At 33.4% G+C, this 25,894-nt stretch overlaps 1 protein-coding gene across 8 annotated transcripts in view; it reads right to left on the bottom strand.

Moving 5' to 3' along the window:
- The window catches only part of Lama2 (laminin subunit alpha 2), a 559,330-nt gene that overhangs the window by 235,228 nt on the left and 298,208 nt on the right, over positions 1-25,894 (bottom strand). For 5 of the 8 annotated variants that reach the window (XM_048798128.1, XM_048798119.1, XM_048798133.1 and 2 more), the window contains exons 15-19: positions 19,984-20,095; positions 13,971-14,024; positions 13,682-13,795; positions 9,325-9,452; positions 1,338-1,424 (exon numbers count right to left, since the gene is read on the bottom strand). In XM_048798128.1, the coding sequence (XP_048654085.1) occupies positions 1,338-1,424; positions 9,325-9,452; positions 13,682-13,795; positions 13,971-14,024; positions 19,984-20,095 (495 nt within the window). The remainder of the gene's footprint in view (positions 1-1,337; positions 1,425-9,324; positions 9,453-13,681; positions 13,796-13,970; positions 14,025-19,983; positions 20,096-25,894) is intronic. The other 3 variants (XM_048798152.1, XM_048798156.1, XM_048798135.1) reach the window with 1 other exon arrangement.

Below are 25,894 nucleotides of genomic sequence, written 5' to 3'. Positions count from 1 at the left end.
TTACTAATTTACAGATGCTGCCATTCTTACAAATAGTACTTATTGCTCCTGGAAACTGTCACTGGTACTTTGTCCACAGATTGCTAGTTGCTAACTAAATTCTCTCTGGGTGACTGGCTCCCGCTTCAATAACTTAATGCACCCTGGTTGGAATAGGACTGATGGCTGCCAAGGAGGCAGGAGAGGACAGGCCAAAATGGCCCTCTTTGGGGTTAGCTTTGGTGACAAAGATTGAAAGTAGGTCACATCCATTATGACCCTTTTTCCCCAATCCCTATGGCCTACTGATGAACTAGGCTGTTTGGATCTGTTTTCATTGCTAAGACCAGAGAGAATTTGTTCTATTTGGCAATAATATCAAGGGGGAAGTTTGTATCATTTTTATACCGCAACTGGAATAAAGAAAAGTCTCTTCAGATCATTTTGGGAAGGCTGAATGTTTTCTCTGATAAGTGGATGCTAATTCAAAATGGGGCTGGGGTGGGGTAGTGAAGAATGAAAGAACATTGGATTCTGCAAAGGGGAGTGAGGAGTGGGGATGGGGAAGATAGGGACAGTAGAATGAGACAGACATTATTACTCTATATACATGCATGATTACACTATTGGTGTGACTTTGCACCATGTAAAGCCAGAGGAAGAAGTTGTGCTCCATTGGTGTATGATGTGTCAAAATGCATTCCACTGTTATGTATAATTAATTAGAACAAATTAAAAAATAAAATAAATAAATAAATCAAAAAAAATAATTTTGGAGAAAATATGATTATACAGATTATGTATAGTAATACCCATAGTTCCATTGCAAAGCAACCCAACAAAGTCAATAGGAATTAAAATACTGGTATAGGACTATTTAGAAAGAATGTAAAAACATGATGATAAATTACATTTTGTTTCTATTTTCAAATATGTTTAAAGTAAATTATGGACCACTTACTGAACTATGGACTATGAATTTAAGCCACATTTTAAGGACAAAAAGCTAATTATGAAAAACAATGGGTGCTGATGGTAGACAGTAAGATAAATCTTAAAGTGCATGGCTTTCCACTTGAACAACACTTTCTAGAAAGATTGCAGGTCGATGCTTAACCTTTAAGATTAAAAAATTAATCAGATAATTTCTAAGTGAATAGATATTAGTAGAGCAATTTCTAGAGAATAAATAAACTAGAAAGAAATAATGCATTTGTTTGACAAGTATGACAGGAAACTTTATTCCACCTCATCAAGTATGGCAGCTTTTCTGGGGTAGAGCGAAGGATGATGATGCCTATGGCTTTGTAATTCCCAAGGTAGAAGTCATTCTGCAAGATGGGATGGTACGTGCTTACCTTTCACAGCGTGGTCCTGTGTATCCAACAGGACATGCATCACAGATCAGGCCAAGACTCTGGTCTAAATGGCACGTCGGGCTAAAGCTATGTGATGTTGTTTTGGGGAACAATAGAGACAAGAAAGAAGCAATATACAAAATCATTAGTAGCATATTTTCATTTCTTTCTCTACTACTGCTGTGAAAAAAAGGCCAAAAGCTGGTCATTCCTGTCTCACAGACAGAACTCAGGATCTGGCCAATTGAGGACGAAATGACATTGCTCTATGTGCAGACATGACTATAGCCCAGTGGAGAAGCAGTATCCCTGTGACATGTTATTAACTAACTTTTGACTGCTCTGAATCTGTGATTGCCAATAATAAGAGGGAGTGAACAGCTGCTTTGAAGGATTCCCTGGGCCTAGAAACACATGGCTTCACATCCTTTCTCTCCAGCCAAGTCCCTTGGAATCTGAAGCAGCACTGAGAAACCTTAGGGATTTTTGGAAAACTCATCACACAGGAGAGGTGGCAGTAGGGGTTCCTACCTGCAGGGCTGCTGCCTGGGGTGTATGTGCTAATTGTTGTAATGTATACTCACAGGCATACAGTCACACTGATGGCATCCTCAAGAATGTTTCCAGAAGCAATTAAGTGTGTGTACTATACTTCAACTTACAATAAGACAAAACAAACAACAGCAACCTTGCCATTTTATACCTTTTGGCATGTTTCAAAATTTCTCTCTCTTTGAACATACTTACAATTTTGGTCTGAAATAACAGAGTTGGACACCATGTCAAGAACCAGCACAGCGATCTCATGTGAGCATTAGCCTTCAAAGAAACATGTTCAGCTTGGCTTACATTTTTTTTTTTTTCTTGGAAAGAGATACCTCACCTGCATTCACGCTTACCCCAACATGGACAGTATCCTGTAGATATCTGCTGCTCTCAGAAGAGCCCTCTCATTAATTATGCTGCTCTACCATTTAAAAAATTATTATTGAACTGGTACACAGAAACTGTACATAGTAATGGATAGCATGTAATGTTTTTTTGTAATGGGGTGTAATGTTCAAATAAGATGAATCATGTTAATCTCCTTAAACATCATTTTTTCACAGTGAAGACTTTCAAAGTCCTTTCTCCCAGGTTTTTGGAATGTGCATTACACTGTTGTTATCTATAGTCCAGAACCAGAATTTGTTGCTCCTGTCTAGCTGTAACTCATATTTGCCCCACTACTCGCCCAGCCTCTGGTAACCACCATTCCATCTTCAACTTTTCTGTGATCAAGTTCTTCAGATTTCATACTGTTCTACTGTTTTAAAGGGAAATGCCCTCAATTAATCTTTCTTCCATTATGTTTTATTTAAATAGGTTTATTTTCTATTGTATATGACATGACAATTCAGTAGAGGCTTGCTCGATTGCTTGATGGCTAAGTGAACTAAAGTGAGAACAACAAATTAAACACTGCAAGTCCTGATCTCATTTGGCTTTGCATGGCTTTCTTAAATTTGATGGATAGAAGATCATGGGTACTGTTTTTAAGTAATATGACTCTGACTTAACTCACTATATTCCTGTAAAGATGAAATAATTCTTTTTTTTTTTTTTTTGGAAGTACCAACCTACTGGCATCAATTTAGACATTTCACTCTGTGGAAAGTCCAAATGAATCTACTGGGTCAAAGGGGGAAAGCCTGAAAAGGGGAACATGAGTTTATATATAAATATTATCCAAAAAAAAATTTCATATTAAGGGGTTCTGGTGGCTACCGTAGGCAACCAATCTGTTCTGTGAGAAGGTATCTCCTTTTAAACTGGGGCCTGCGTCTTGCCACACGTTACCCCCAAAGGGAACACCCACACGATCTTAGCGGGAATGCATTTATACTGAAGAGGCACATGTCACTTGTTTATACCAAGGAGAAGCACATATGAAAGAAGAATGAAACAGGATTTTCCCCATCTTTACACAGTGATTTGTTTTTGTTTGAAGATATGAAAAAAAATGAACTGGAATTTTAAAAATCTCTGTAGTGCATATACTCTTTGAAAACTGGAATTCTTTAATTATCTTATCATGTATGGAGAAAGGGACTCTTAAAAAAGCCCTGAGTTTGCCAATCCCATGGGACTACAGTGACTGAAAGAAAAACTGTACCAATTATTTTTTAAAAATCCTAAATCAGTTTACCGTGAGACATGTCAAAGGTGGTTGACAAGGTTTCTGACACTTTAAAACTATTTATAAAATAGATTTCAAATTCTTAAAATACTCACATGTCAGTTAAAGCCAACAGAAGTAAAGTAAAATGTACTCACTGACAAAAATCAATATTTTCTCAGGAAAAAAAATAAGCAATAACAATATATTAGATTTGACTTGCTCTTATAGTTCAGAGTCCTTTTACAAATAATTTTATCACATTTTCACAGAATCCTATGAGCTGTTTGGGGCAGGCATAATTTTTCTCTCCAAGGTCATACTCTAATTTCTAGAAGAACTGAGCATGGGATCCAGGACTTCAGAATTTTAATTTGATATTCTCTTCTCCATGTAACAAAATGTCATTCAAACCTGCTGGTGAGAATTAAGTCATTTTAAGGTTTTAGTAATATAAATACTTTACATGATGCATGCAAATCAAATCCCCTCTTAAAATATACTCATGCTTTGAAATTCTTTAACAACATAAACTGAGGAGTCACTCCCTTACTGCTGTAATTTCAGTTACAGGAATGAAGATGGCATTAAACAACAACATTAAAATTAGAATGAGAAATACACATGCACAACGAAAAATGCCTCCAGAATTTGATTGGCAAATATAGTGATGTGACACTGATTTTGGCCAAAACATGAAGATAATTGTTCCATGACACAAAGAGGGAACTGTGGGATCATCATTGACTTATATCGATTCCAAGATTATGTCACTTAACACTAGTTGGCTAGCTGCACACCAGCAGAGAGAATGTTCTGCTTCCTGGATTTACCAGCCCATGGCACCGAAGACACAGAAGAGCCAAGAGCTGCAGGCACAGCTTCAACAAATGGGGAGGAAGGGCAGCTACTCTTGGAATAAACTGTAAGGATATACACATGGATCTTTTAATAATAAACATAGATTTTCATGTGTTTCATAATGATCCATTTATAAAGATGCATATATGTGCATACATGCATATATGTTTATATATGAGTACGTATATATGTTTATGTTTGTGAATGCAAACATAAAGATACAATTAGCCTTATTCCAAAAGAATTTAAATTACCTCTTGTCTTGGAATGTACTTCTCAATTATAAGTACTAAATTTAACAACAATAATTCAATATGTCCTTTTGAAAGAGCCCAAAAGTCAGCTTTAGAAGTATTCCATATGTAATTGAAGCACTCCTGAGGAACATAAATTAGCAGATTCCACAGTAGATAGAATTTGTTGAGGGGCTATTTTCTGTCTAGGCTTGTATCAAGAATATCTCTAATTTTATAGCACAATTTATGAAAATCAGTATTGGCTTAAATAATTATATCTATTAAAATGCATGCTAAGTATTCAATAGCAAATGTTCATATTTAATCTATGTGATACTGAAAATTAATGAATATAAAATATTTGAAATTTTACTTTTATTTGCTTCTCTGGAGGTAAATTTCACTGGCTAGTTACATCTATAGTTAGAATATAAACATCACCAAGGTGAAAAGGCCAAACACACAGTGGACACTGTAAATAGTTGATGAAGTTGATGTATATGTATGATTTAAATATTATATGCTTGTCTGTATTCATACATCATAATAATTATACTAATCTATCTCTATCTTCCAACACATTTGATTTATTTAGCAATATTATCTAAGAAGTTTGGAGCCAAAATGCTTGTGATCTATAAGATTTATGACCAGGGATTAAATAGATAAATCACCAAGTTAAAACTATCACTAAGCCTCACACTTCGGAAGAAGGTTGCAGCAACCTTTAGTGCTCACTCTCTCTTTTTCTATGTAACTGTAAAAAGTCAAATCCCATCTTCTGGATTATATACAACTCTTCAATTTATACTTCAGAGTTCCTAACTTAGATTATAACAGTAATTTACAAAGATCTTTTTTTTCAAAACAATAGTTCCCTATTTTTTTAAGTGCCCTTGTTTTTTAGTAATTTTTCAAGAAAATATTTTAGGTTATTATTTAAAATGGATTTCTTCCATCACAATTGTGTAGCTAAACTATGATAATTTTCTACAATGTTTTAAATTTAAAAGACTGTATATCTCTAACTACAAAAGTTCTAGAATTTATAAACTAAGTCTGTCTTTCCTTTTTCTATTTTTAATTAAACAATTTAAATCCAGAACTAAAATAAGTTACTACTCTAGTCCCAATGATATTACTAAAATAAATCTTTAAAAATAATTTAATAATTATTTACTACAAATAAAATAATCTTAAAACTGAATGATCTCTAAATATTTGATGTTACCAATATTGTTATTTATTTTACTATGTGATTGTTGTTATTATTATTACATGATTTTTAAAAATTAACATCAACAAAGTAAACCAACTTGCAAAACACATGTTTTAGGAAATATCATTCAACTCTGGGACCCAAATCCCTTTGGTACAGGTGGATGGTACTTTAATTTTGGTTGAGCTATTTTTTGTTCAGGACAACACATTTAGAGACCTCAAACTAGAAACACAGCAAAGATAGAGGCAAGGATTGGCCTACACTTGCCTACACTTGCCCAAGCAAAATTCCTTCCCTAATGACTTCTCTTTATTTATAGCAATGTTGGCCAGATTTGAGGGGAAATTCATAAGGTCTCTATGTATTACACTAGGATTCACATGGTTCAATGAATGAACAGCTCTGCAGGGTTGATAGCTATGTTAATAACAATAATGTTTTGGTTGATAAGAAGATATATTGCAAGGGCATCTCCAGGTGCAATTTGTCTGCCTTCCTCAACGAAGGTCAGTGCTGAACAGTGAGGTTTATGAGCATGGGGTGGGCTGGAGAATGCCATTTAGCCCTGGTAAATGAGGAGGTCATGCACTATGTAAGCTAATCCTTCATGTGTACAACACATAGCCAATTTGGTGTCACATTATATACAAGGTAGGGAGCAGTAGCCATTAGTTATGAAGGACTTCATTTGTATTTCCTTATATTCCCTATTTTCTAGTATTTTTTTCTCCTCTTCTCTCATACCTTTGGTGGGCAAATGTTCTTAAGTTGTATGTCCTTCCAAGCTCATTCCCTATGTTCTGGAAATTTTTTATGCTCTGATCCCTAATATAGGTTAAATCAACTTCTCATTTTTTTTCAGGGTCTTACTAGGGAACTTAACTTACCTGGTGGATTGATTAATTGTTTTAGGTTTTATGTTAACCTGCAGTATTTTAACTTATTTTAAAAGAAGTCCTGCAGACTGCAGAGGACTGGAACATACACAAGAAATTAAAGTTAAAACTGTTTTCTGACACTGATGCTTTATGACTCTAAGCAACTTACTTAACAATCAACCCAAAGTTCACCATTTCCACTCACTGTTTTACGTACTTGACATGTTTTAATGGTGTGATTCTTACTACCCCCATGAGAGGGTTCAGTTATCACAACTAATGTTGAATGAACTAAGATAGTTTAGGAAGGTTGCCCAAAGTTGTACCAGTGGAAAGTATGGATCCACCATTTAAACTAAGGGAGTTTTGACTTTAAAGTTGATATTATAACACCCTTTCTACTCATAAACTTCACTTATTAGTCTATCTACCAAATTGGGTTATTTCTGAAGGTGAAATAACCAAATACAGTGCATGACCCTATGCCTAGAATATAGTAGGCTGTTTTCATTCAATGTTAGTTCTTTTCCAAACAATGAGTAAGGTGGAACATTGGAAGAGAAGCATAGTTGGAGAGGAGGATAATAATTCCATGTGAGCTGAATACAAGAAAGCACAGTTCTCAGGAGTACTTTAATCTTGAAAACAGAATTATTTTCATTTTTTAGCTTGTTGCATTCATTAGATCTAATAACAATATAGCATCTTAATTAGGAACATCTTGGGTAAGACCTAAGAGTATGACCTCCTTGATCAAAACTTCACATTTAAAAATCATATCTGACAGAATTCACTTAAAAATTATTTGAAATTTCTTCCCTACAAGTTTTATCTCTGCTTGTAGAAACAGATGGAAAGTGTATCACATGATAAGAACTTCACTAAGTACTAAGATTACTCTTAAAAGTTCTCAAAAGAAAATTCCTTTCATTTAAAATTATAGTTAGGGCTGGCGGTATAGCTCAGTGACAGATTACAAGATCTTGGATCTAAACCTTAGCACCAAAATAATAAAATAAGTAAAATTATAGTTATTTGCAATTATTTACCTGTAAGAACCATTTGCCTTCTTGATTCCTAATATAGGAATGTTCAGAGGTGAGGTTTTTAGGAAATGGTTAGACCACGAGGGCTCTACCCTCATCAATGGGTTAAGCCATTGAAGGATTCATAATTTGAATGAACTATTGGGAAATGATGGAAACTATAGGAAGTAGGACCTCGTTGAAGGAAGTCTGTTCTTGGGAGAATGCTTTTGGAAATTATATCTTGTCACTGGCCCCTTCCTCTCTCTCCTTCTCTTTTCCTTTCTGTCTGCCTCCCAATGAGAAGCTTTCCTGAGCCACGCCCTTACACCATATTTCTTTCTCACCTAGGTCTAAAAACAATTCAACCATCTGATCATGCACTAAAAACTCTGACACTGTGAGCAAAAATAAATTTTTTCTTCTTTATTTATCTCAGATATTTTGTCACAGTGATGAAAATTTGACTAACACAGCCACATTTTGTAGTAATATCAATTTTTGAACCTGGTATAGAGCATTCTCATGAAAAGTAAGGGAAGGAGCAAAGAAAATTTTATTAATTTATTTAATCTTTTCTTATTTCTTTCCTTCCTTTTCTAAAATATTTTCTAATATATTATTGTTCTAGGTGAATAACTGGAAAAATGGATATAAATTATATGAAGTTTGTATTAAAACTTTTAAGATCTACATTGTTTATGATAGATAATGTAGCAATTAATACCCATAGTTTATTAGTCATAAATTTATGATAAAATGTGTACTGTTAAACCAATTTTAATAAGATGGACATATATGTATAAATAAACATATTTATCTGTAAATATTGTGTATGAGATAAACTATGGGATAATTCAGGGATAGTATGGGTACTTGAAGATCAGCTGGTTTGATAGCAATGGCATGGAGTTTCAGAGCTTGAAAACTTTAAGTAATCAACTTCAGCTTCCGTTTGTCTTTAAATTTTTATTTATATGCAGTGCTGAGAATTGAACGCAGTGCTTCAACAACTTTCTACCAATTGTTATTTTTAGAGCCATATTTTTTCAAAAATAAGAATAAAAATAATAACTTATTTCTTATTTTATCTTATTAAAATATATTCCTAATCTCAGGCTGTGTTCATAAAACTCATCAAGACTAGCTTAAAGTTTCAACTAATCAAATCCCTTCATTTTAGCTTTTGAGAAGTTTGTGACTTGCCCAAGCATACTTTCACATACACACACAAAATCTAGACTAGGATTTAAATGAGCAGCATTTAAAGTCACTGATCTTTTGGTGTGTAGGCATATATGTCTACACATACACATGTATGTGTTTATTTAAATTATGTTCTTTGGAACTAGGATAGAAGTGCTATTTGAGTTCTATCTCTTAATTACTAAATCATCAAATCTAGGGCAAAATACTAAAAACCTTTAGAAATAAACGGTCATAATTTTAAATATTTTACATTAAAAACTCATATCGCCTTCCTGAAAAATTCATGCATGTATTTATTATTTATGTGCATGCAACAAGAGAAAGTTTACATTTGATATCAAAGATACACTTATAGAACTGGAAACCAAACTCCTTGGTAAGGAAAGTTTGTTACTCACTTATTGGATGGAATATTGAGCGGACAAGCACAGGGCTTGCAATCTTCAGAAGTTCCTTGAGTAGGATCACCATAGAAACCAGGAAGACATATATTGCAGTAGGGGCCACCTGTATGATCCATACAGTTCTGAGGAAGAAGAGCATATCAGAGTTTATATTTTGGTCTCAAACAGCACCATGTTGCTGAAAATAGGTCTATAAAATCATTAGTCTGTTCCCCACCAGGAAGATAAATTTTTCCACATTAAACAGTCAATTTTTTAGCAGGGAAATAACATTGGAAGTTAATATCTAGTTCATCAACTACATACTAGGCTCAACACATGCATAATTTAAAAGATAACTGAAATCCTTTATAAATTATTTTCATTATGCAAATTTTATTTCATCTTTATTTTTTTTTCTTAAGAAAATGTATTTGATAGTGTGTGTATGTGTATGTAGTCAGACAGCCCTAATGACATAAGTTTAATGGAAATTGTAGCTGATTCTAAGTAAAAATCAATTGTAGCTTAAAACTGCTGATTTAATGAGAACTGTGGCTAATCATACAAATCCCCCAAGACTGTGCCCTCTTAGCTCAGGCATTAATTTTAAACTTAGCAGAGTCTGATGTTTGCACAATGCTTTCTTATATTATATCTGTGAGGAGCTTGTTTGATTCATAATTGAACATTGAGAAAATGGGGAAAAAATCTTAAATATATGATGAAATCACAGAGCACATAAAAATTTTCCTCAGATACTTTCAAAACCAAGTAGAAACTATATCTTTCTACCAATTATTATTTTTAGAGCAATCTCTTTTTCAAAAATCAAAATAAAAATAAATAATTTATTTCTTGATTTTATCATATTAATTAAAATATATTCCTAATCTCAGGCTGTGTTCATAAAACTCATCAAGACTGGTGTAAAGATCCAGCTGATCAAGCAGTAGAACTGTCTCCAATAGCACAATTTGATAAATATTTATTGTATCATGTAGATATAGGTCTTATTTCCAATGATACAATGATGTTATATAATTCCTTCTAAAATCATATAGCATGGATTCATTAGTACTGAAGTTTATTTTAAGTCTAATAAGCACATATAATTATAATTTTTCTACATGTTTACAAGGGTTCATAAGAACTCAAGGATGTGCAGCCTTTATTTTTATCACCAACACCCAAATTTATGAAGGAAATGGGAAGAATATAAATTAATCTTGAGCACAGTAAAAATTTATATGTTTTTATGACTGTTGGAACAGTCAGATCAGGTTAATGAAAATTCCACATTTTATTCATTTCCATATGTTTAGAAATAAGATGAGTGTCAGTTTTGTTTAGTATATAGATTTAACAAAAACAACCCAATAAATGAAGATATATTTTGAACATTGCTTATTATAGTTTCTTGGGGGATACCAGATTTGTTTATTGAATGAAAAAAATCTAAATCATAATCCATTCATTTAACTCTGAACCTCCTATTTACATTCTCTGAAATAAAGAAGTAAAGTTGGACTGGGGTTGTGGCTCAGTGGTAGAACGCTCGCATAGCATGTGTGAGGCACTGGGTTCAATTCTCAGCACTGCATATAAATAAATAAAAATTAAAAGAAAACGGAAGCTAAAGTTCATTACTTAAAGTTTTCAAGCTCTGAATACTCCATATCATTGCTATCAACTACAAGTGAAAGGTATTTCTATAGTAACTGGTGATACGCGAAGACAGGTTTTCCTTTGAGCTATTTTAAATTATTTCTCAAATATATTTGACTTTTTAAAAGACAGTGTAACAATTAACTAACTTTGCTATTAACAGTTGCCTAACACAGTATATTAGGATGTTAAGAACAAAACCTAGAACAATTGAAAGAAAACTTTCTTTTGATTGGGCCTTCCTATCACCTCCTTCACTTTTTAAGTTTATCTTAACTTAGGTCTTACCAAATAATTGTTTGCTTTTTGAAAAATTCTTTGCATGTTGTCATGTTAACAAAATTAAAATTCTGACAACAACTTAAGAGTTTAAAAAATTCAATCATAAAATTAATTACAATTTAACTAGATTGAAAATGTAATTGTAAAACTCCACAGAAAATCTTGCATAACTCAGAGACCCTGCTTTTCTTTAACAACTGATTTAATGGAAAAATAAAGTTTCTTACACTTTGTATTTTCAGGTTTCAGTAAATAAAAATAAAATAATCTTCAAACAAGTATATTTGTAATTAAAACTATAAAATAGCATCATACAACCAATATAATCAACACTGAAAAACATGAAAGTTTCACTATGATAAGCCGGTTGTTTACATGGGTGATTTGCTATAAAAGTGCCTTTCAAATGTTTGTTCCCATCACATATCATGAGAACAATGAGAAACATACCATCTTCCCATGTGGCTTTAAATGTTTCCTGGATCACATCATACTCTGAGTTAAAATGACTTTTTCCATATAGGTTCACATTATAGCAGTTGTCTGAATTTTTATTCTGATGTCAAAAATGTATTTCAGTTAATTTATTATCAGACAAGCTAAACTAAAATAAGTCTATAAGTTTCATAAATTATCTTTTAATGAAAGAAACAATTCCCCATAAATAATAAAAAGAAGCTGAAATATAAGATCAATTGAACAATAAAATGTAAGAATGCCTTAGTAATGCAATTATTCCAATATTTTTCTCCTTCTGGATCATATAAGCTAAAATTAAGATATTGGCACTTAGATTTCAATACCATTTCAGAGAAAGAACACTTGAATGTCTCCAGAATATATCCAACCTGATCATTTACTTGCCAGCTACCTGGGAAAATCCAAGGAACAGGAGATTCTGTCTCCAAGATTCCTCTATTATTTGAAGGTAGATTTCTATCTCCTTGTCCATTAAACAGCCAATAAAATAGGTTTTTTTATAAGATCTCAGCTATCACTGCTTCCTCCCTGATTTCTCTCAAAATTATGCTGAAAGAAGCTATTTAATTCTAAAACAAATGTTTCATTCTTCAAAATATCATATCACCAAATTGACCAAAAGCATGATTTGATTTTATTGTGATGAATTCAACTTGGGATATTACCTTAGGGAACATTATGAGTTTGGTATTGTGACATATTTATTTTTGCTTTTTTCTGGTAAGTAAAGCAAATCCACATTAGTTTCGAGCTGTATATTTCCTACTGCATGTTAATAAAGTGTTTAAAGGTAACTCAATATTTTTCCCAAGGTGCGTTTTAAAAGACTGTGGTATAATTAAAATGAAAATCACTTAGTCTTTCTATTCGTAAAAATGCCATTTGAAAAATCTACTGATCCACAAATTAAGTCTATCATGCTTTATACTGCAATGCAATTAAACAAAATCTTATATAGAGAAAACAGAAAGTACATCAATAAACCTAAATGCCAAATTACATTGAAACAAAAGCCCTGAGTTTTCATTTTGGATTTTTCCCAGAAGCTTTTAAGTAGAAGAGAAAGGGGGGAAAATGAGCAAGAGAAAGAAAACATTAAGAATTACTGATAACAGAGTCTGTCTTACATTCTGCAGGGAAATGAGAGTATGATATCCTCCTAAATTGGCACTGTTTCAAATTGTGTTTCTGCAAGACTAATGAAATGAGAAGTGTTGTTTCAAGCTTCATGCCATGTTAGACAATATAAAACTAACATGCCCTTGAGTTAATCAGAACGGCCTATTCAGAGTAATTCTCCAGTCCTAAGGCTTCTTAGAAGGATAGAAAGTGCTCTGCACTTTGCAGAGCTTATTTTCTTGTTAAAAGTATAGCCTTAATCGTAGAAGGGGAAACGACTCTAGTGAATATGTATTCCATATATTTATTATTTTTTATCTATGCATGACACTTTGCATATAGTTAAATGCCTAAAGTTTCAGATAAATATGCAAATGTCCTCATTTTCAATGTGAAAATAATAAATTATAAAAAACCATGAATTATGTGTATTATAAAGGTTATATTTTACATTTCTCCTATTATGGGGACATACATAATTTCTTGTTTTAGAACAGTCTATTTTTGGTAGATTTATGGAAGGGAGTGAAATCACATATATTCATGTTAGAATATATATCCTAGTCATTAGTTATGCTCTATAATGATGTAGCTCTAACTCGATTCTTAGACTAATATGAATAAATACTTCCTAATACTTGCTAGGGAGATTACATATGAAAGAGTATTTTCAGCTTCTAACTTAGTTCAATATAAATATCATTGTCAAACCACTTCTTTACTCAAGTGTTCAAGGTTCCAAAGGCAGCAACCAAACTGCAGCATTTGTTGAGTCAATTTTAGCTGTGTCAATCAGCATCCCCAGTGGAAAGACAGCACTTACCAGGCATTCTCCTGTAATGTCATCACAGGATTCTGCATGACCAAAGCACCGACATGGTTCACAGATGCCACCAAATATGGTGCCGTTAACTCTTCTGTGCCTAGGCCAACAAGACTGAAAGAAAGATAAATTTTTCATCAGTCTTGGTATTTAAAAAAAAAAGAATATTTTTTTTCTGATAATAGAAAATAACTTAGGTAGCAAACTCAGCAAATATGCTGTCAAAGGTAGCCACTACTGAAACATTGCTGCAGCACTATTATTCCTGACATTGGGACTTCGTACTGACCTTACTGTTATTGGCAGGTATGAGATTAGAGGAAGCGTTAGCATGGTGTCTCTTCTGAAATAGTAAAATAAAGCACAGATATAAAGAATTGAAATGTGACAGTCTCAAAGTAAAAAGCACAGACAGGAAAATAGAAGGAAAAGTACTGGAAAAAAAAAAGCAGCCAACATAAAAGGGCTCAGAGAATCTTAGCCTAAGAGGGCACTCAACATCACCCCAAGTAATTTGACTTGGGAATAGCTCTCTTTTCCACACAGTCGCCACCCTCAACCCCTTCACGTTCATAAAAATCTTTGAAATCATCTGCAAAACAGATAGCAGTCGCCTCCTACATTTGACAACATACACATCTGACTTTAATACATACGTAATTTATATATTTCATTCCAAATTTCCTCCATCCTATAATGGTTTTTCAAATTTACCCAAAGTACCTTGTGGTTTATTTACCATATATTCCCCTGATAGTTTATTTTATGGTATTATTCTCCTATAATCTGGCTTATATTCATTGTAGATTTCTTATATATGAAACAGTTTATGATATAAAACCAGAATTCCAATTATAACAGGATACTTGGGGTTTATATTTCCTATTTGTCAGTACCTGCTCTAAATCCACTCACTCTTAATTAAATTTTTATTCTCTGGGGATTTCTACAAACTGAAAGGTCTCTAAATTCACTGTAAGGTAAGTATTGATGTCTTCTAGAAGCTTATAAGTCCATGTAGTAATCACCTTTTGTGGGTTATAAACTGTATTTCTGGATGGTTAAATACAACACCATATATCACAAAAGGTCTTTTTTTTCCAGTTGAAAATAGAAATGAAAGAAACCACTGAAGTAATAAAGTATATAGAATTGTGTTGTGTATTGTTGGAAATGTTCTTCTGCCTTAGGATATGAGGACTCTTCAATTTGAACATCAATAACAGACATGTGAAAAAAGGATCTGCAGATATTTCATATCTGAAAATAAAATAAAATCAACTTTCCTCTTATTTTGAGCAGTATGAAAGAGAAAGTGTCGACTTTCTGTTCCTTTCCAATAATTTCCTCCTGTTAAAATTTTGGTCTCCATAGATTTATTATGGAAGTGATGTTCTTCTATAATATAAATGTTTATAAACTGGTGAAGCTACCCATCCAGAAGGAGGTAAAGCTTATATCAAAAGAAGAGCGAGAGAACTGATAGGATGTTTTTAGGGCAGATGTTTATAGAGATTTCCTTAACATATATTTTTAACATTTTAAAATGTAGCACTTGTATAACACCTTCATTTTTCAGATGCCCCAACTCCCTAGACCTTTTTCTTAATCAGTGAATTTACCCCATTAGTCACAGAAAAAAATGAAAGCCATCAGAATCTATCTTTCCTCTCCTAAGCCAACAAGAATGCACCTTTGTCTTCAGACATTCTTGCCAATTTCCCTCTGCAACAATAGAGGGGGTAATGCAGGATCCTTCTTCCTCTGAAGGAAATCTTACTCCACTTGTGTTCTTTTTTTTTTTTTTTAATTTTTTATTGTTGGCTGTTCAAAACATTACATAATTCTTGATATATCATATTTCACACTTTGATTCAAGTGGGTTATGAGCTCCCATTTTTACCCCATATACAGATTGCAGAATTACATCAGTTACACATCCATTGATTTACATATTGCCATACTAGTGTCTGTTGTGTTCTGCTGCCTTTCCTATCCTCTGCTATCCCCCCTCCCCTCCCCTCCCCTCCCCTCTTCTCTCTCTGCCCCCTCTACTGACATTCATTTGTCCCCCTTGTATTATTTTTCCCTTTCCCCTCACTTCCTCTTGTATGTACTTTTGTATAACTCTGAGGGTCTCCTTCCATTTCCATGCAATTTCCCTTCTCTCTCCCTTTCCCTCCCACCTCTCATCCCTGTTTAATGTTAATCTTCTTCTCATACTCTTCGACCCTACTCTGTTCTTAGTTACTCTCCTTATATCAAAGAAGACATTTGGCATTTGTTTTTTAGGGATTGGCTAGCTTCACTTAGCATAATCTGCTCTAATGCCATCCATTTCCCTGTAAATTCTATGATTTTGTCATTTTTTAATGCAGAGTAATACTCCATTGTGTATAAATGCCACATTTTTTTTATCCATTCATCTATTGAAGGGCATCTAGGTTGGTTCCACAGTCTTGCTATTGTGTTCTTGATTCCAGGATCTTTTTGTCTTTTCAATATTCCCTCTCACTGCTCCATCAGTAAAATCTTTGTTACTGGACCACTACCATCATCTCAGAAATATGACCCACTGCCTCCATCAAAAAGTAACTAACAGAAAAAAAAATGGCAAAATCACTCTTTTAACCTTACACAACACTTCCTGTCACCTTTTTTTCTTTTCAGTAAAACTATTCTACACAACCTTTTCTTCCTCAATTGCCTTGTTCGCTTCATCCCATACTCATCTGTTTTGTGCTCACCCGATTAAAACTTCTCTTGTCCCTGCCACCATGTTCCATTTGACCAAACACAGTGCACAACTCTGTAACTGTATTTGATCTGGGATCTTCTTATCGTTCTGCCTGGCTGACTCCATTCTACCTTGAAAGTCTTCTCCCAACCTCTGCAACATCATGCTCCCTGAATTTATCTCCTTTCTCTTTACATTCTTCTCTGCTCTCCCTACTTCTCATTGTCAGGAGCCCCTCAGGGTCTAGGTGAGGTTATTTTTTTTTCTTTTTAATCACATTCTCTCCTGGTTAATTTATTTAGTCCCATAGTTTAATGCCTTCCAACCAGGCAGATAGATATGCTTAGTCCCAGACATGCATATTCTAAGGACACATTGACATCTACACTTCACAGTGTTTCCAAACCAAATATTTCTAAAATGGACTATTGATTCCCTCCTCACTCCAACCCAATTATTCCTCCAGAGTAGCCATTCCCAGCTCAATCAATGTCATCACATCCAGTTGTACAGTTTTTAGCTGGTAACCTATGACTCGTTCGTAAACTATTTCTTCTTCTTCCCGTGGCATGTGGAATACCAGTAAGTCCTATTGGTTCTCAAAACACATATATAATATGTTCTGTATTTGTACATGCCCTGCCAATAAATGAACACAAACTATTGTAATTTCTGTGTTCTATCTGTACTAGTGTATTAACTATTCTTTTTCCTACCAGTCACGCCATTCTACAGTGTGTTCCTTATGTTATAGTAATAATGATGTGACTATAGTATAAAGTCAAAAAATACAGTCAAAAAAACATAATTCAAGTCATGGCAACATCCTGCTTAAAGACCTCTATTGATTTTGCATGACACTCAGAATAAAATCTTGATTCTTACCATGCATGAACACCTCTGAATGGCCTGGCTTCCCCATTCACATTTTGGGCCACTCACCCCCTTGCTTACTAAACTGCAGCCAAACTTGCCTTCTTTCAGGTTCCTGAAGACTCCAAACTCTAGGCCACTTCCTCATAAGCTCTTTTTACTTCTCATTCTTTAACGTGGTTTGATGTCACCACCTCAGAAAGCCTTTCATGGCAAACTTTATAAAATAGTCTCTCCATCTTTGAATACCCTCTCTCTTCCTGTCTGATTTCATATGAAATCAGTCTCCTCCGGACCTTTGTGATTTGATGACATCCTGTTAATTTACCTAGCTTTTCAAAGACCGTATCTGTACTCTTTATCACATTATCCTCCATGTACTGGGTCTTTACTGCCTGAAATATATGCTTTAGAAAATACTGCAGTAAAGTGAGAGTACAAACACTTGTATATAGAGATTCATATTAAGAGGAAACAGATTTGGCCTTAAAACTTTGTTTTTTTAGTATCCTATTGTGCTTTCATTTCCTCACCTATCAAGTAAAATGGATTATGATGGTACTAGGAAAACAAGAAAATATTTGAAAGTTTAAATGTAGAGCGATTTATAAGATGACAAGTAGAAATGAAAAGAAGAATTTTTTTTAAAAAATAGCTTCTAAATCAACATTGTAGTCCCAAATAAAGTCTCAAATAAATTTTTTGCCAGAGGTTCTTAGTAATCTATAATTAAGTTATGGGATGGTCTTTGTAGTTTACTCTGCTTTTAAGGGATCGTAGGATATTAATGATAACAAACCTAGTGACTGGCCTTCTCAACTAAGCTCAGTGAAAAAAGAAAACAACCTCAAGGAAGGACAGCATTGGGTGATATCAAGTCTAGGGACAGGAAGTTTTGATAAAGAACAGAAAAGATCATTATAGGGTAAAAGAAACAAAATCAGAGAGGAACTCCAGAGTTCCAAAACTTATTGTCCCTTGATTAAACTAAGTTCATTTATGTGTCTCAAAGAAACTTTATTTATCAATTATTGTGTGACAAGTTCAAGGAAGCTTTATTTTTCTTCTTCTGCTCCTTTGTTCTCTTTTCCATACTTGCATGCTTCTCTCTTCCAATCCATGTGTTACTAATATTTAGCATCTCTCAGATACTTTCCAAGACATTTCTTTTCACTAGAGTAGCTCACCCTTTGAAGGATCCCCTGTTAACTGGTCCCTTAATGATACAGTGCTATGATCCAATTTTTCATAGGTATTTGTTCTGTCTCCCCAGATTGTTAGTTCTTTAAGAACAGAGATTGTGTTGTATACTCATTGACAATTTATACAGAGAAATTTACATAACTTATCAAATGTGTGCAGAATTTGTCAGAATATTTTCAAAGGGACAAAAGTAACATAAAACATAGCTGATTAAACCATTATAATATTTATAATATTTATAACAATATAATAAAAGATGATGAATTAAAATGAGAATGATGTAGGTATGTATTAAAGCAAGAAGAGAAGTAAGGTATTTATTATTATAATTGAAATAGGAATTTAAATTTCCAAAAGGAGTTGAAAATAAAAGTTGAAAGACTTGTTATAAAAAAAAGTTTCTTCAAATACAACATAGATTTTACATCTGCAATCAAATAGGGCTGGACATAGATAGTTTAAATCCATGATTTTTTTTTCCTTTCTTCAAAAATTTTGGAAAAACAAGTACTTTAATGAATTACCTTTAGTTTTATTTCTAGATAGGTAAATCTGCCCAGTTAAAGAAAACACATTTGTCATGAATATGACTGTAAGGTCTGAGCACTCTCTGGAAGCACATATTATTTTAAAGTAAGAGGGAACTCACAAAGCAGTGCCTATAGTATTTCTATAAATGGTGTAATAGGTTAGTGTTCTGAACTGGAACATCCTGATGCACTCAAATGATTCCTTAAAGGTATCATTTTAAAGAATTTAAGCTCTCATTTATCTTGAAAGCATTCCCTTTGGCAGGGAATTCATGTTTACATTTTTTGACCAGGTTTCAAGTAAAATCAATTTTCAAACTACCTCAGAGAAAATACATAGAAGTAAATAAAATTGCTCTCTTAAAAAGATATACTGTGGTATTAAGTAAGAAACATTAATTTTATTTTAAATCTGGAATTTTGAGACAACAACTAATATCTGAAACTTAGATATTAAACAAATAAAAAAATGGTAAAGAATTTCCTAGAGCAAGGTATTTGTTCCATGAATTATGTTCTTGACATTCTGAAGATTGCACGCTTCAGATGGTTGTGACTTGGTTGTATTCTCAGGAAGTAGAGTAAAAGAGGTATATATAGGATTTAAAAATGGGAAAATAAAAAGAAACAAGTACTAAATTCTGGATAACTACTGAAATGAAAATGGAAAAAAAAACCACTTTGAAATATTATTCTGCTGCCATCCAGCATGCAACTGATTGAACAGGAAATAAATATTTATGGAAACATCATATTTTTCAGTTATAGTAAGGAAAAATGTCTCAAAAGGAAACAATTTCATGATGGCATTTGGACAAGTCTTGACTTTTTAGTAGAATTTTCTTCCTTCTTTAAGTAATACATGATTATTTGTGCAATTATTAGCAAAGAACGCCTGTATTCAGAATAGTATCTGAAGGAGCTTATATTGCATGGAGAATATATTTTTGCAAACTTACTTCACAAGAGGAGCCACTATACCCTGATGGACACTGACAGATTTCCACAGCAGCTGCAACACTTCCATCAGTAGGATATGGGACAGCAGATTCAAGCTTCACAGAGCTCAACCTGAGAAGTGGGGAAACGGATACTAAGTAAATACACAATCTCTTCGGCATTATGGCATTATATTGGCTAAAGAATATGTACAGCAACTATAATACAAATATGAGAAAATCATCCATTAGAAGAAAGCAAATGAATATCCATAACTTGAAGCTGTCATTCATTATATAGTTAGTCTTCACTATCCATGGCTCCACATCTGTGTATTCAACTAGCTGTGGATTGAAAATATTTGGGAAAACTGAACCTGTACTGAAAATGTACAGACTTTTGTCACTGTCATCCCTAAACAATATACTAGAAAAACTGCTCATATAGCAACTTCATGTAATCAAGTGTTAATTTAAACTGTATAGCAAAATTGCATGGGTCATATGTAGACACTGCATCATTTGATATAGGGACTAAGCATATAGGGATTTGGGTAGAATCCATCACCTGAGGATACTGAGGAACAGCTCTGTTAGGTAAGGCCTGCTCAGCTACAAATGCTGACAATCATCACAACCATCAAACACTTAAAAGATATGAGAATGTTCTTCCTTATTTATTGGTTCTTAGCTTTGTGTGTTTTAGGGTAGGGGAAGGGGAGGGGCCCCAGGGATTAGACCCAGTGGTGCTTAACTCAGCTCCTTTTTAAAAAATATTTTATTTAGAGATAAGTTTTTGCTAAGTTACTTAGGGCCTTGTTAAATTATCAAGGCTGGCTTTGAACTTGCAGTCTTCCTCCCTCAGCCTCCTGAGAGGCTGGGATTATTGCATAGCCACTGTGCCTGGCTGCTATATATTTTCATTTTCTTTCTATGAAGACTAAAAAAACCAGTTTAAAATCATATAATTTAAGTGATTTTTAAAATAGAATACATTCATTCCCATGACTGTTTGAAGTAGAAAAACAAGAGACAATATTAATCTTAAATTTTAGTTTTTAAATTGAAACAAAAAGTGGAATGAATTTTGGTTTCTTTTCTTCAGAGATAAACCCATGTTGTAGTAGGTATAAGTGAAACTTTCTCAAATGCTCAGTAGAGCTAGTTAGCACTATTCTTAAACTATTTTTGGCGTAAATTAAATCACTGTTCTCTGTATGTATGAATTTTATTTTACTGATACTTCTATACCATTTGGTGATGTTAGCCAAGTGACTTGGCATCACTTATTTTTTGTAAGAAAATCTGGTTAAATGATTAAATAAAAAATAAATACCAAGTTCTTGTTATTATAGTAATTATGAAATACTAGACATGCTATTAACATATTTTCACTGATTGTTGAAACACGGTTTCAGTAATAATGAAAATACTACCTGAACTATTTGTAAACTCAAATCATTTAACAAATTTTAAATAAACTCTAATAGGGCAAAACTAATGATTACTTAGAGCAATTAGGCAAGAGAAAGAAACAAAGTGCATAAATAGGAAGAGTGGATGTCTAATTATCCCTGTTTGCAGGTGATATGATATTATGCATAAAAACCTCAAGATTCCATCAAAAGCTTATTAGAAATGATAAATTCAGTATATATAGAAAACCAACATAAAAATGAGTATCATTTTTGTATATCATAATGAGATCATTGAGAAAGAAATCCCATTCATAATAGCTTGAAAAATTCCCTAAGAATAAATATAACTAAGGAAGTTAAAGACCTCTCCAATGAATATAAGACATTGATGAAAAAAATGTTGAAGAAGGCACACACAAAAAATGTACCTTTGATGTTCATTGACTACAAGAATTAATATTGTTAAAATGTCCTCACTATCCCAAGCAATTTACAGATTCAATGCAATTTCCATCAAAACACCAATAACATTTTTCATGGAACTAGAAAAAAATAATACCAAAATTCATATGAAAACAGAAAATACTCTGCATAGTAAAAGCAATTTTAAACAAAAAAGAAAGCTGGAGGCATCACAAGACATACTACAGAGTCACAGTAACCAAGTCATTAGCATAAGAATAGACACAGACCAATAAAACAACAGAGAGATTCCAGAAGTAAATCCATGCATTAGAGTCAACAGACAGACAAAGGTGCTAAAAATGGACACCAGAGGAAGGAGAGCCTCTGCAAGAAGTGGTGCTCAGAAAACCCGATATCCTTATGCAGAAAAGGACTGAAACTTGAACACTATTTCTATCATTTACAAAAATTAACTAGAGTAGATCAAAGACCTAAGAAAAAGTCCTGAAACTATTAAAATATTAGAAAAAAACAAGGGAAACAGTTACAGACAGTGGTATATACAATGGCTTTTTTGGATATCATCACAAATGCACAGGAAACAAAAGCAAAAGTAGATAAATGGGATCACATCAAACTAAAATCGTGCTCAGCAAAGGAAACAACTGAGTGAAGAAACAACCTAGGGAAATGACAGCCTAGCAAAAATATATGCTACCTACTCATCAGGTTAATATCTAAAATAATAAGGATCTTATCCCCAAAAACGTAATGATGAATAAACAAATAATCCAATTTAAATGGGGAAGTTATCTAAGCAGATATTTCTCAAAATAATTAACACAAATGTCCAAAAAGTATATGGAAAAAAAAATGCTCAATATCATTACTCATCAGAGAAATGCAAATTAATACTACACTAGCTATCATATCACCCTAGTCAGAATGGCTATTATAAAAAAATAAAAAAACAAAAAATGCAGGCAAGAATGTAGAGAAAAAACGAAGCCCTTATATATCATTCATAGGAATGTAAATGAGTAGAGACATTGTGGGGAACAGTTAGGAAGTTCCTCAAAAGACTAAAAATAGATCTACCATTTGATCCAGCTATTCCATTTCTGGGTATATACAAAGGAAATGAAATCAACATACCAAAGAGATACTGCACCCCCACATTTACTGTGGCATTATTCACATGGTTAAAATATGAAATCAATTTAGGTGCCCATCTATGGGTCAATGGATTTAAAATGTGTGGTATATGTACACAATGGCAGATCATTTAGTCAAAAAAAAAAAAAAAAAAGAATGAAAGCTTTCACCTTTAGTAAAACGGATAGATTGGAAGGACACTATATTAAGTGATATAAGCTGAATACAGAAAGTTAGGTCCCATATATTCTCTCTCATATGTGGAATTTAAAAAATATATAAAAATTGACCTGAATGTAGAATAGTGATTATTAGTGGTAAGGGAAGGGGATGTATAAGAGGAGGCTGTATCTCATCATGATATGCTGTATGTTTTGATATATTACACTGAGGGCTGGGGCTGTAGCTCAGTGGCAGAGCACCTGCCTTGCACATCTGAGTCACTGGGTTAGATCATCAGCACCACATAAAAATAAATAAATATATTTTTTAAAAAAGAAATATTACACTGAACCTCATTAATGTAAATAGTACATGTTAGACAAAAAAATTTAAAAATTAATAATATAAAAGTGAATCCTAACCCCCAAAATGACAATATTAACACATGGGGCCTTTGGGAGGAAATTCAGTCCTGAGGTCAGAGCCCTCATGGCATTAACGGCTTTTTAAGAGACCCCAATAGCATTTTTTGCCCTATTTCCAGCATGTAAGGATACAATAAAAAGAGTGCAGCCTGCTACCTGGAAGAGGACTCTCAGCAGAGCCTGACTGTGCTGTCACCCTGATCTCAGACTTCCAGAACGTTGACAAATAAACTTCTATGTTTACAAGCAAAAAATCAACCAAATGAACAACAACAACAAAAAAAACCCTAAACGACCTGTGTTGATTCACAATAATAAACTTTGTTTTTTAAAATGATTGATGGATCTTTGTAAGACATAATATGGCACCCTTTAGCCATAAAATTTCAGCTGCTCTTGCTAGGGCATTCTAAATTTCTTACTCAAGAGATTTTTATTAATCAGGGATTTACATGTAAACCAAGAGCTTGCTGGATGTAGGAATGTATTCTGTAGCCAATCCAGAGAGCAAAGCTAAAGGGCTCATGACAAGGTTTAAACGTTATTTTCAAAAGTGACAACCTTCAACAACATTGTAAACTTTTCAACAAGTTCCTAAAATCTTTATTGGCTTTACTTCCACTTTACTAATCCTAGACACTGATATTACTTTGGAATTTGTATGAGTTCATTATGATCAAGAAGCAGAAATGGAAAGGGAACTGAAATCTTAAAAAAAATAAATAAATAGGCAGCTGGATGAAATCTTCTGTGTTGAGTGACAGCTGGTGCCTTGTAAAGACCAGGGCATTATCTTTAACGGCAGATGAACTCATCCGGCATTATTTCTTGGATGTTGTCTTTTCTAGGGGCACAGCTTAGACATCCTGATAGAAGGTCCTCGACACGTAGGCATTAAAAATCGCCATCATACAGTGTTCATGTTACATGGGTCATTTGAAAATCACTAAATGATCTTCCCCTCACCAAGCAGCCTTGTGCACAATGGCATGCAGTGTCTTAGGCATTTCTTCCTCTTTTTATTATCTGAGGTGGAATTCACACAACAAAATGAACTCTTAAAGTGTGCAATTCTGCATCACTTAGTACATTCACAATGCTATGCAACTATTACCTCTGTCTAGATCGGAAACATTTTCATCAGCCTCAAAGAAAACCTCATGCAAATTAAGTAGCCACTGTCTCTTCCCCTCTTCCTCCAACCTCTGTCAGCTATCAATTTGCTTCTATCACTGTGAATTTACTAATTCTGGATATTTCATATTAACAGTATCAAGCAATACGTGACCCTGGTGTCTGATTATTTTCACTTAGCCTGTATTGAGGTCCATTCTAGAATGGTATATACATGCAACAATATATGACTCACATGCTTGAGTCATATACTGTTGCATGTATATACTATATTTTGTTTACCCATTTTTCTGTTGATGGATTTTTGTGTTGTTTCCACCTTTTGGCTGCTATAAGTATTCACGAACAGATTAATATATTAATTGTTTATCAAGCAATAGATTGTCACAGTGCACTAATTAGCAGGTTGATCGATTGCACATAGATAAAATCTTAGGATTTCCCATATAAAATTGATATAAAAAGCTTAAAGGAAGAGCATTGGAAGTTTCCAGGTAGAAGAATGAGCAATTGACCACTTTAAGAAACAATTTAAAATATAAAGATACAAAAACAAAAATATTTTCTGCGAACTGCCAAATTTCATTTGTCTTTTGAACAACAGATGTTCCTCTCCTTAATTTGTATAGCCATTTTGAGCTATGAGAAATTTCAACACTCAAACATCTTTCCCAATAATATTCCACATTAGTATTCACTGAGTAGTCCCAGCGTTCATTAGGTTCTGCTATTTGTTAAATGGGATTTTAATGCGTTTAACAGTTTTAAGTGTTACTCATGAAGAAGGCTGCAGTTTATTTTTTCCCCCTTCAATATGGTCATTTTATTTTCTTGTTACCAGCCTGCATTCATTTAAATACGAAATGTTGGCAGTAATAAAGTACTAAATTTTGGAGATGCATGAGCTGTCAAAGATTTGTCAACTAAGTCAAATGCTTTAGTCATCTTTTCTTATTTTTATTTTTATGACTTGAAAGTGCAGATAAGACAACAGATGAAGAGAAAAGACATGATTATGTAAGCTATTATGAAAAATACTGAAATCATATCAGAAACATTGTCCTTGTACTACCTTACTATATTTTTGATTTACTACACTCCCCACCAGAATTAGACGTAGTATAGTTATACTACACTAAAACAACCAGCACCACCAGAAAACATCACATTTTGAAATAACAGAAAGACCTTTGGTCTTACGATTTTTTTTTTTTTTTTTTTTTTACTCTTTAG

This window comes from Marmota marmota, unplaced genomic scaffold (genome assembly GCF_001458135.2).
Source record: "Marmota marmota marmota unplaced genomic scaffold, marMar, whole genome shotgun sequence".
In the NCBI taxonomy this organism is placed as follows: Eukaryota; Metazoa; Chordata; class Mammalia; order Rodentia; family Sciuridae; genus Marmota; species Marmota marmota.
This window is presented reverse-complemented; position numbering and strand designations above follow the sequence as displayed.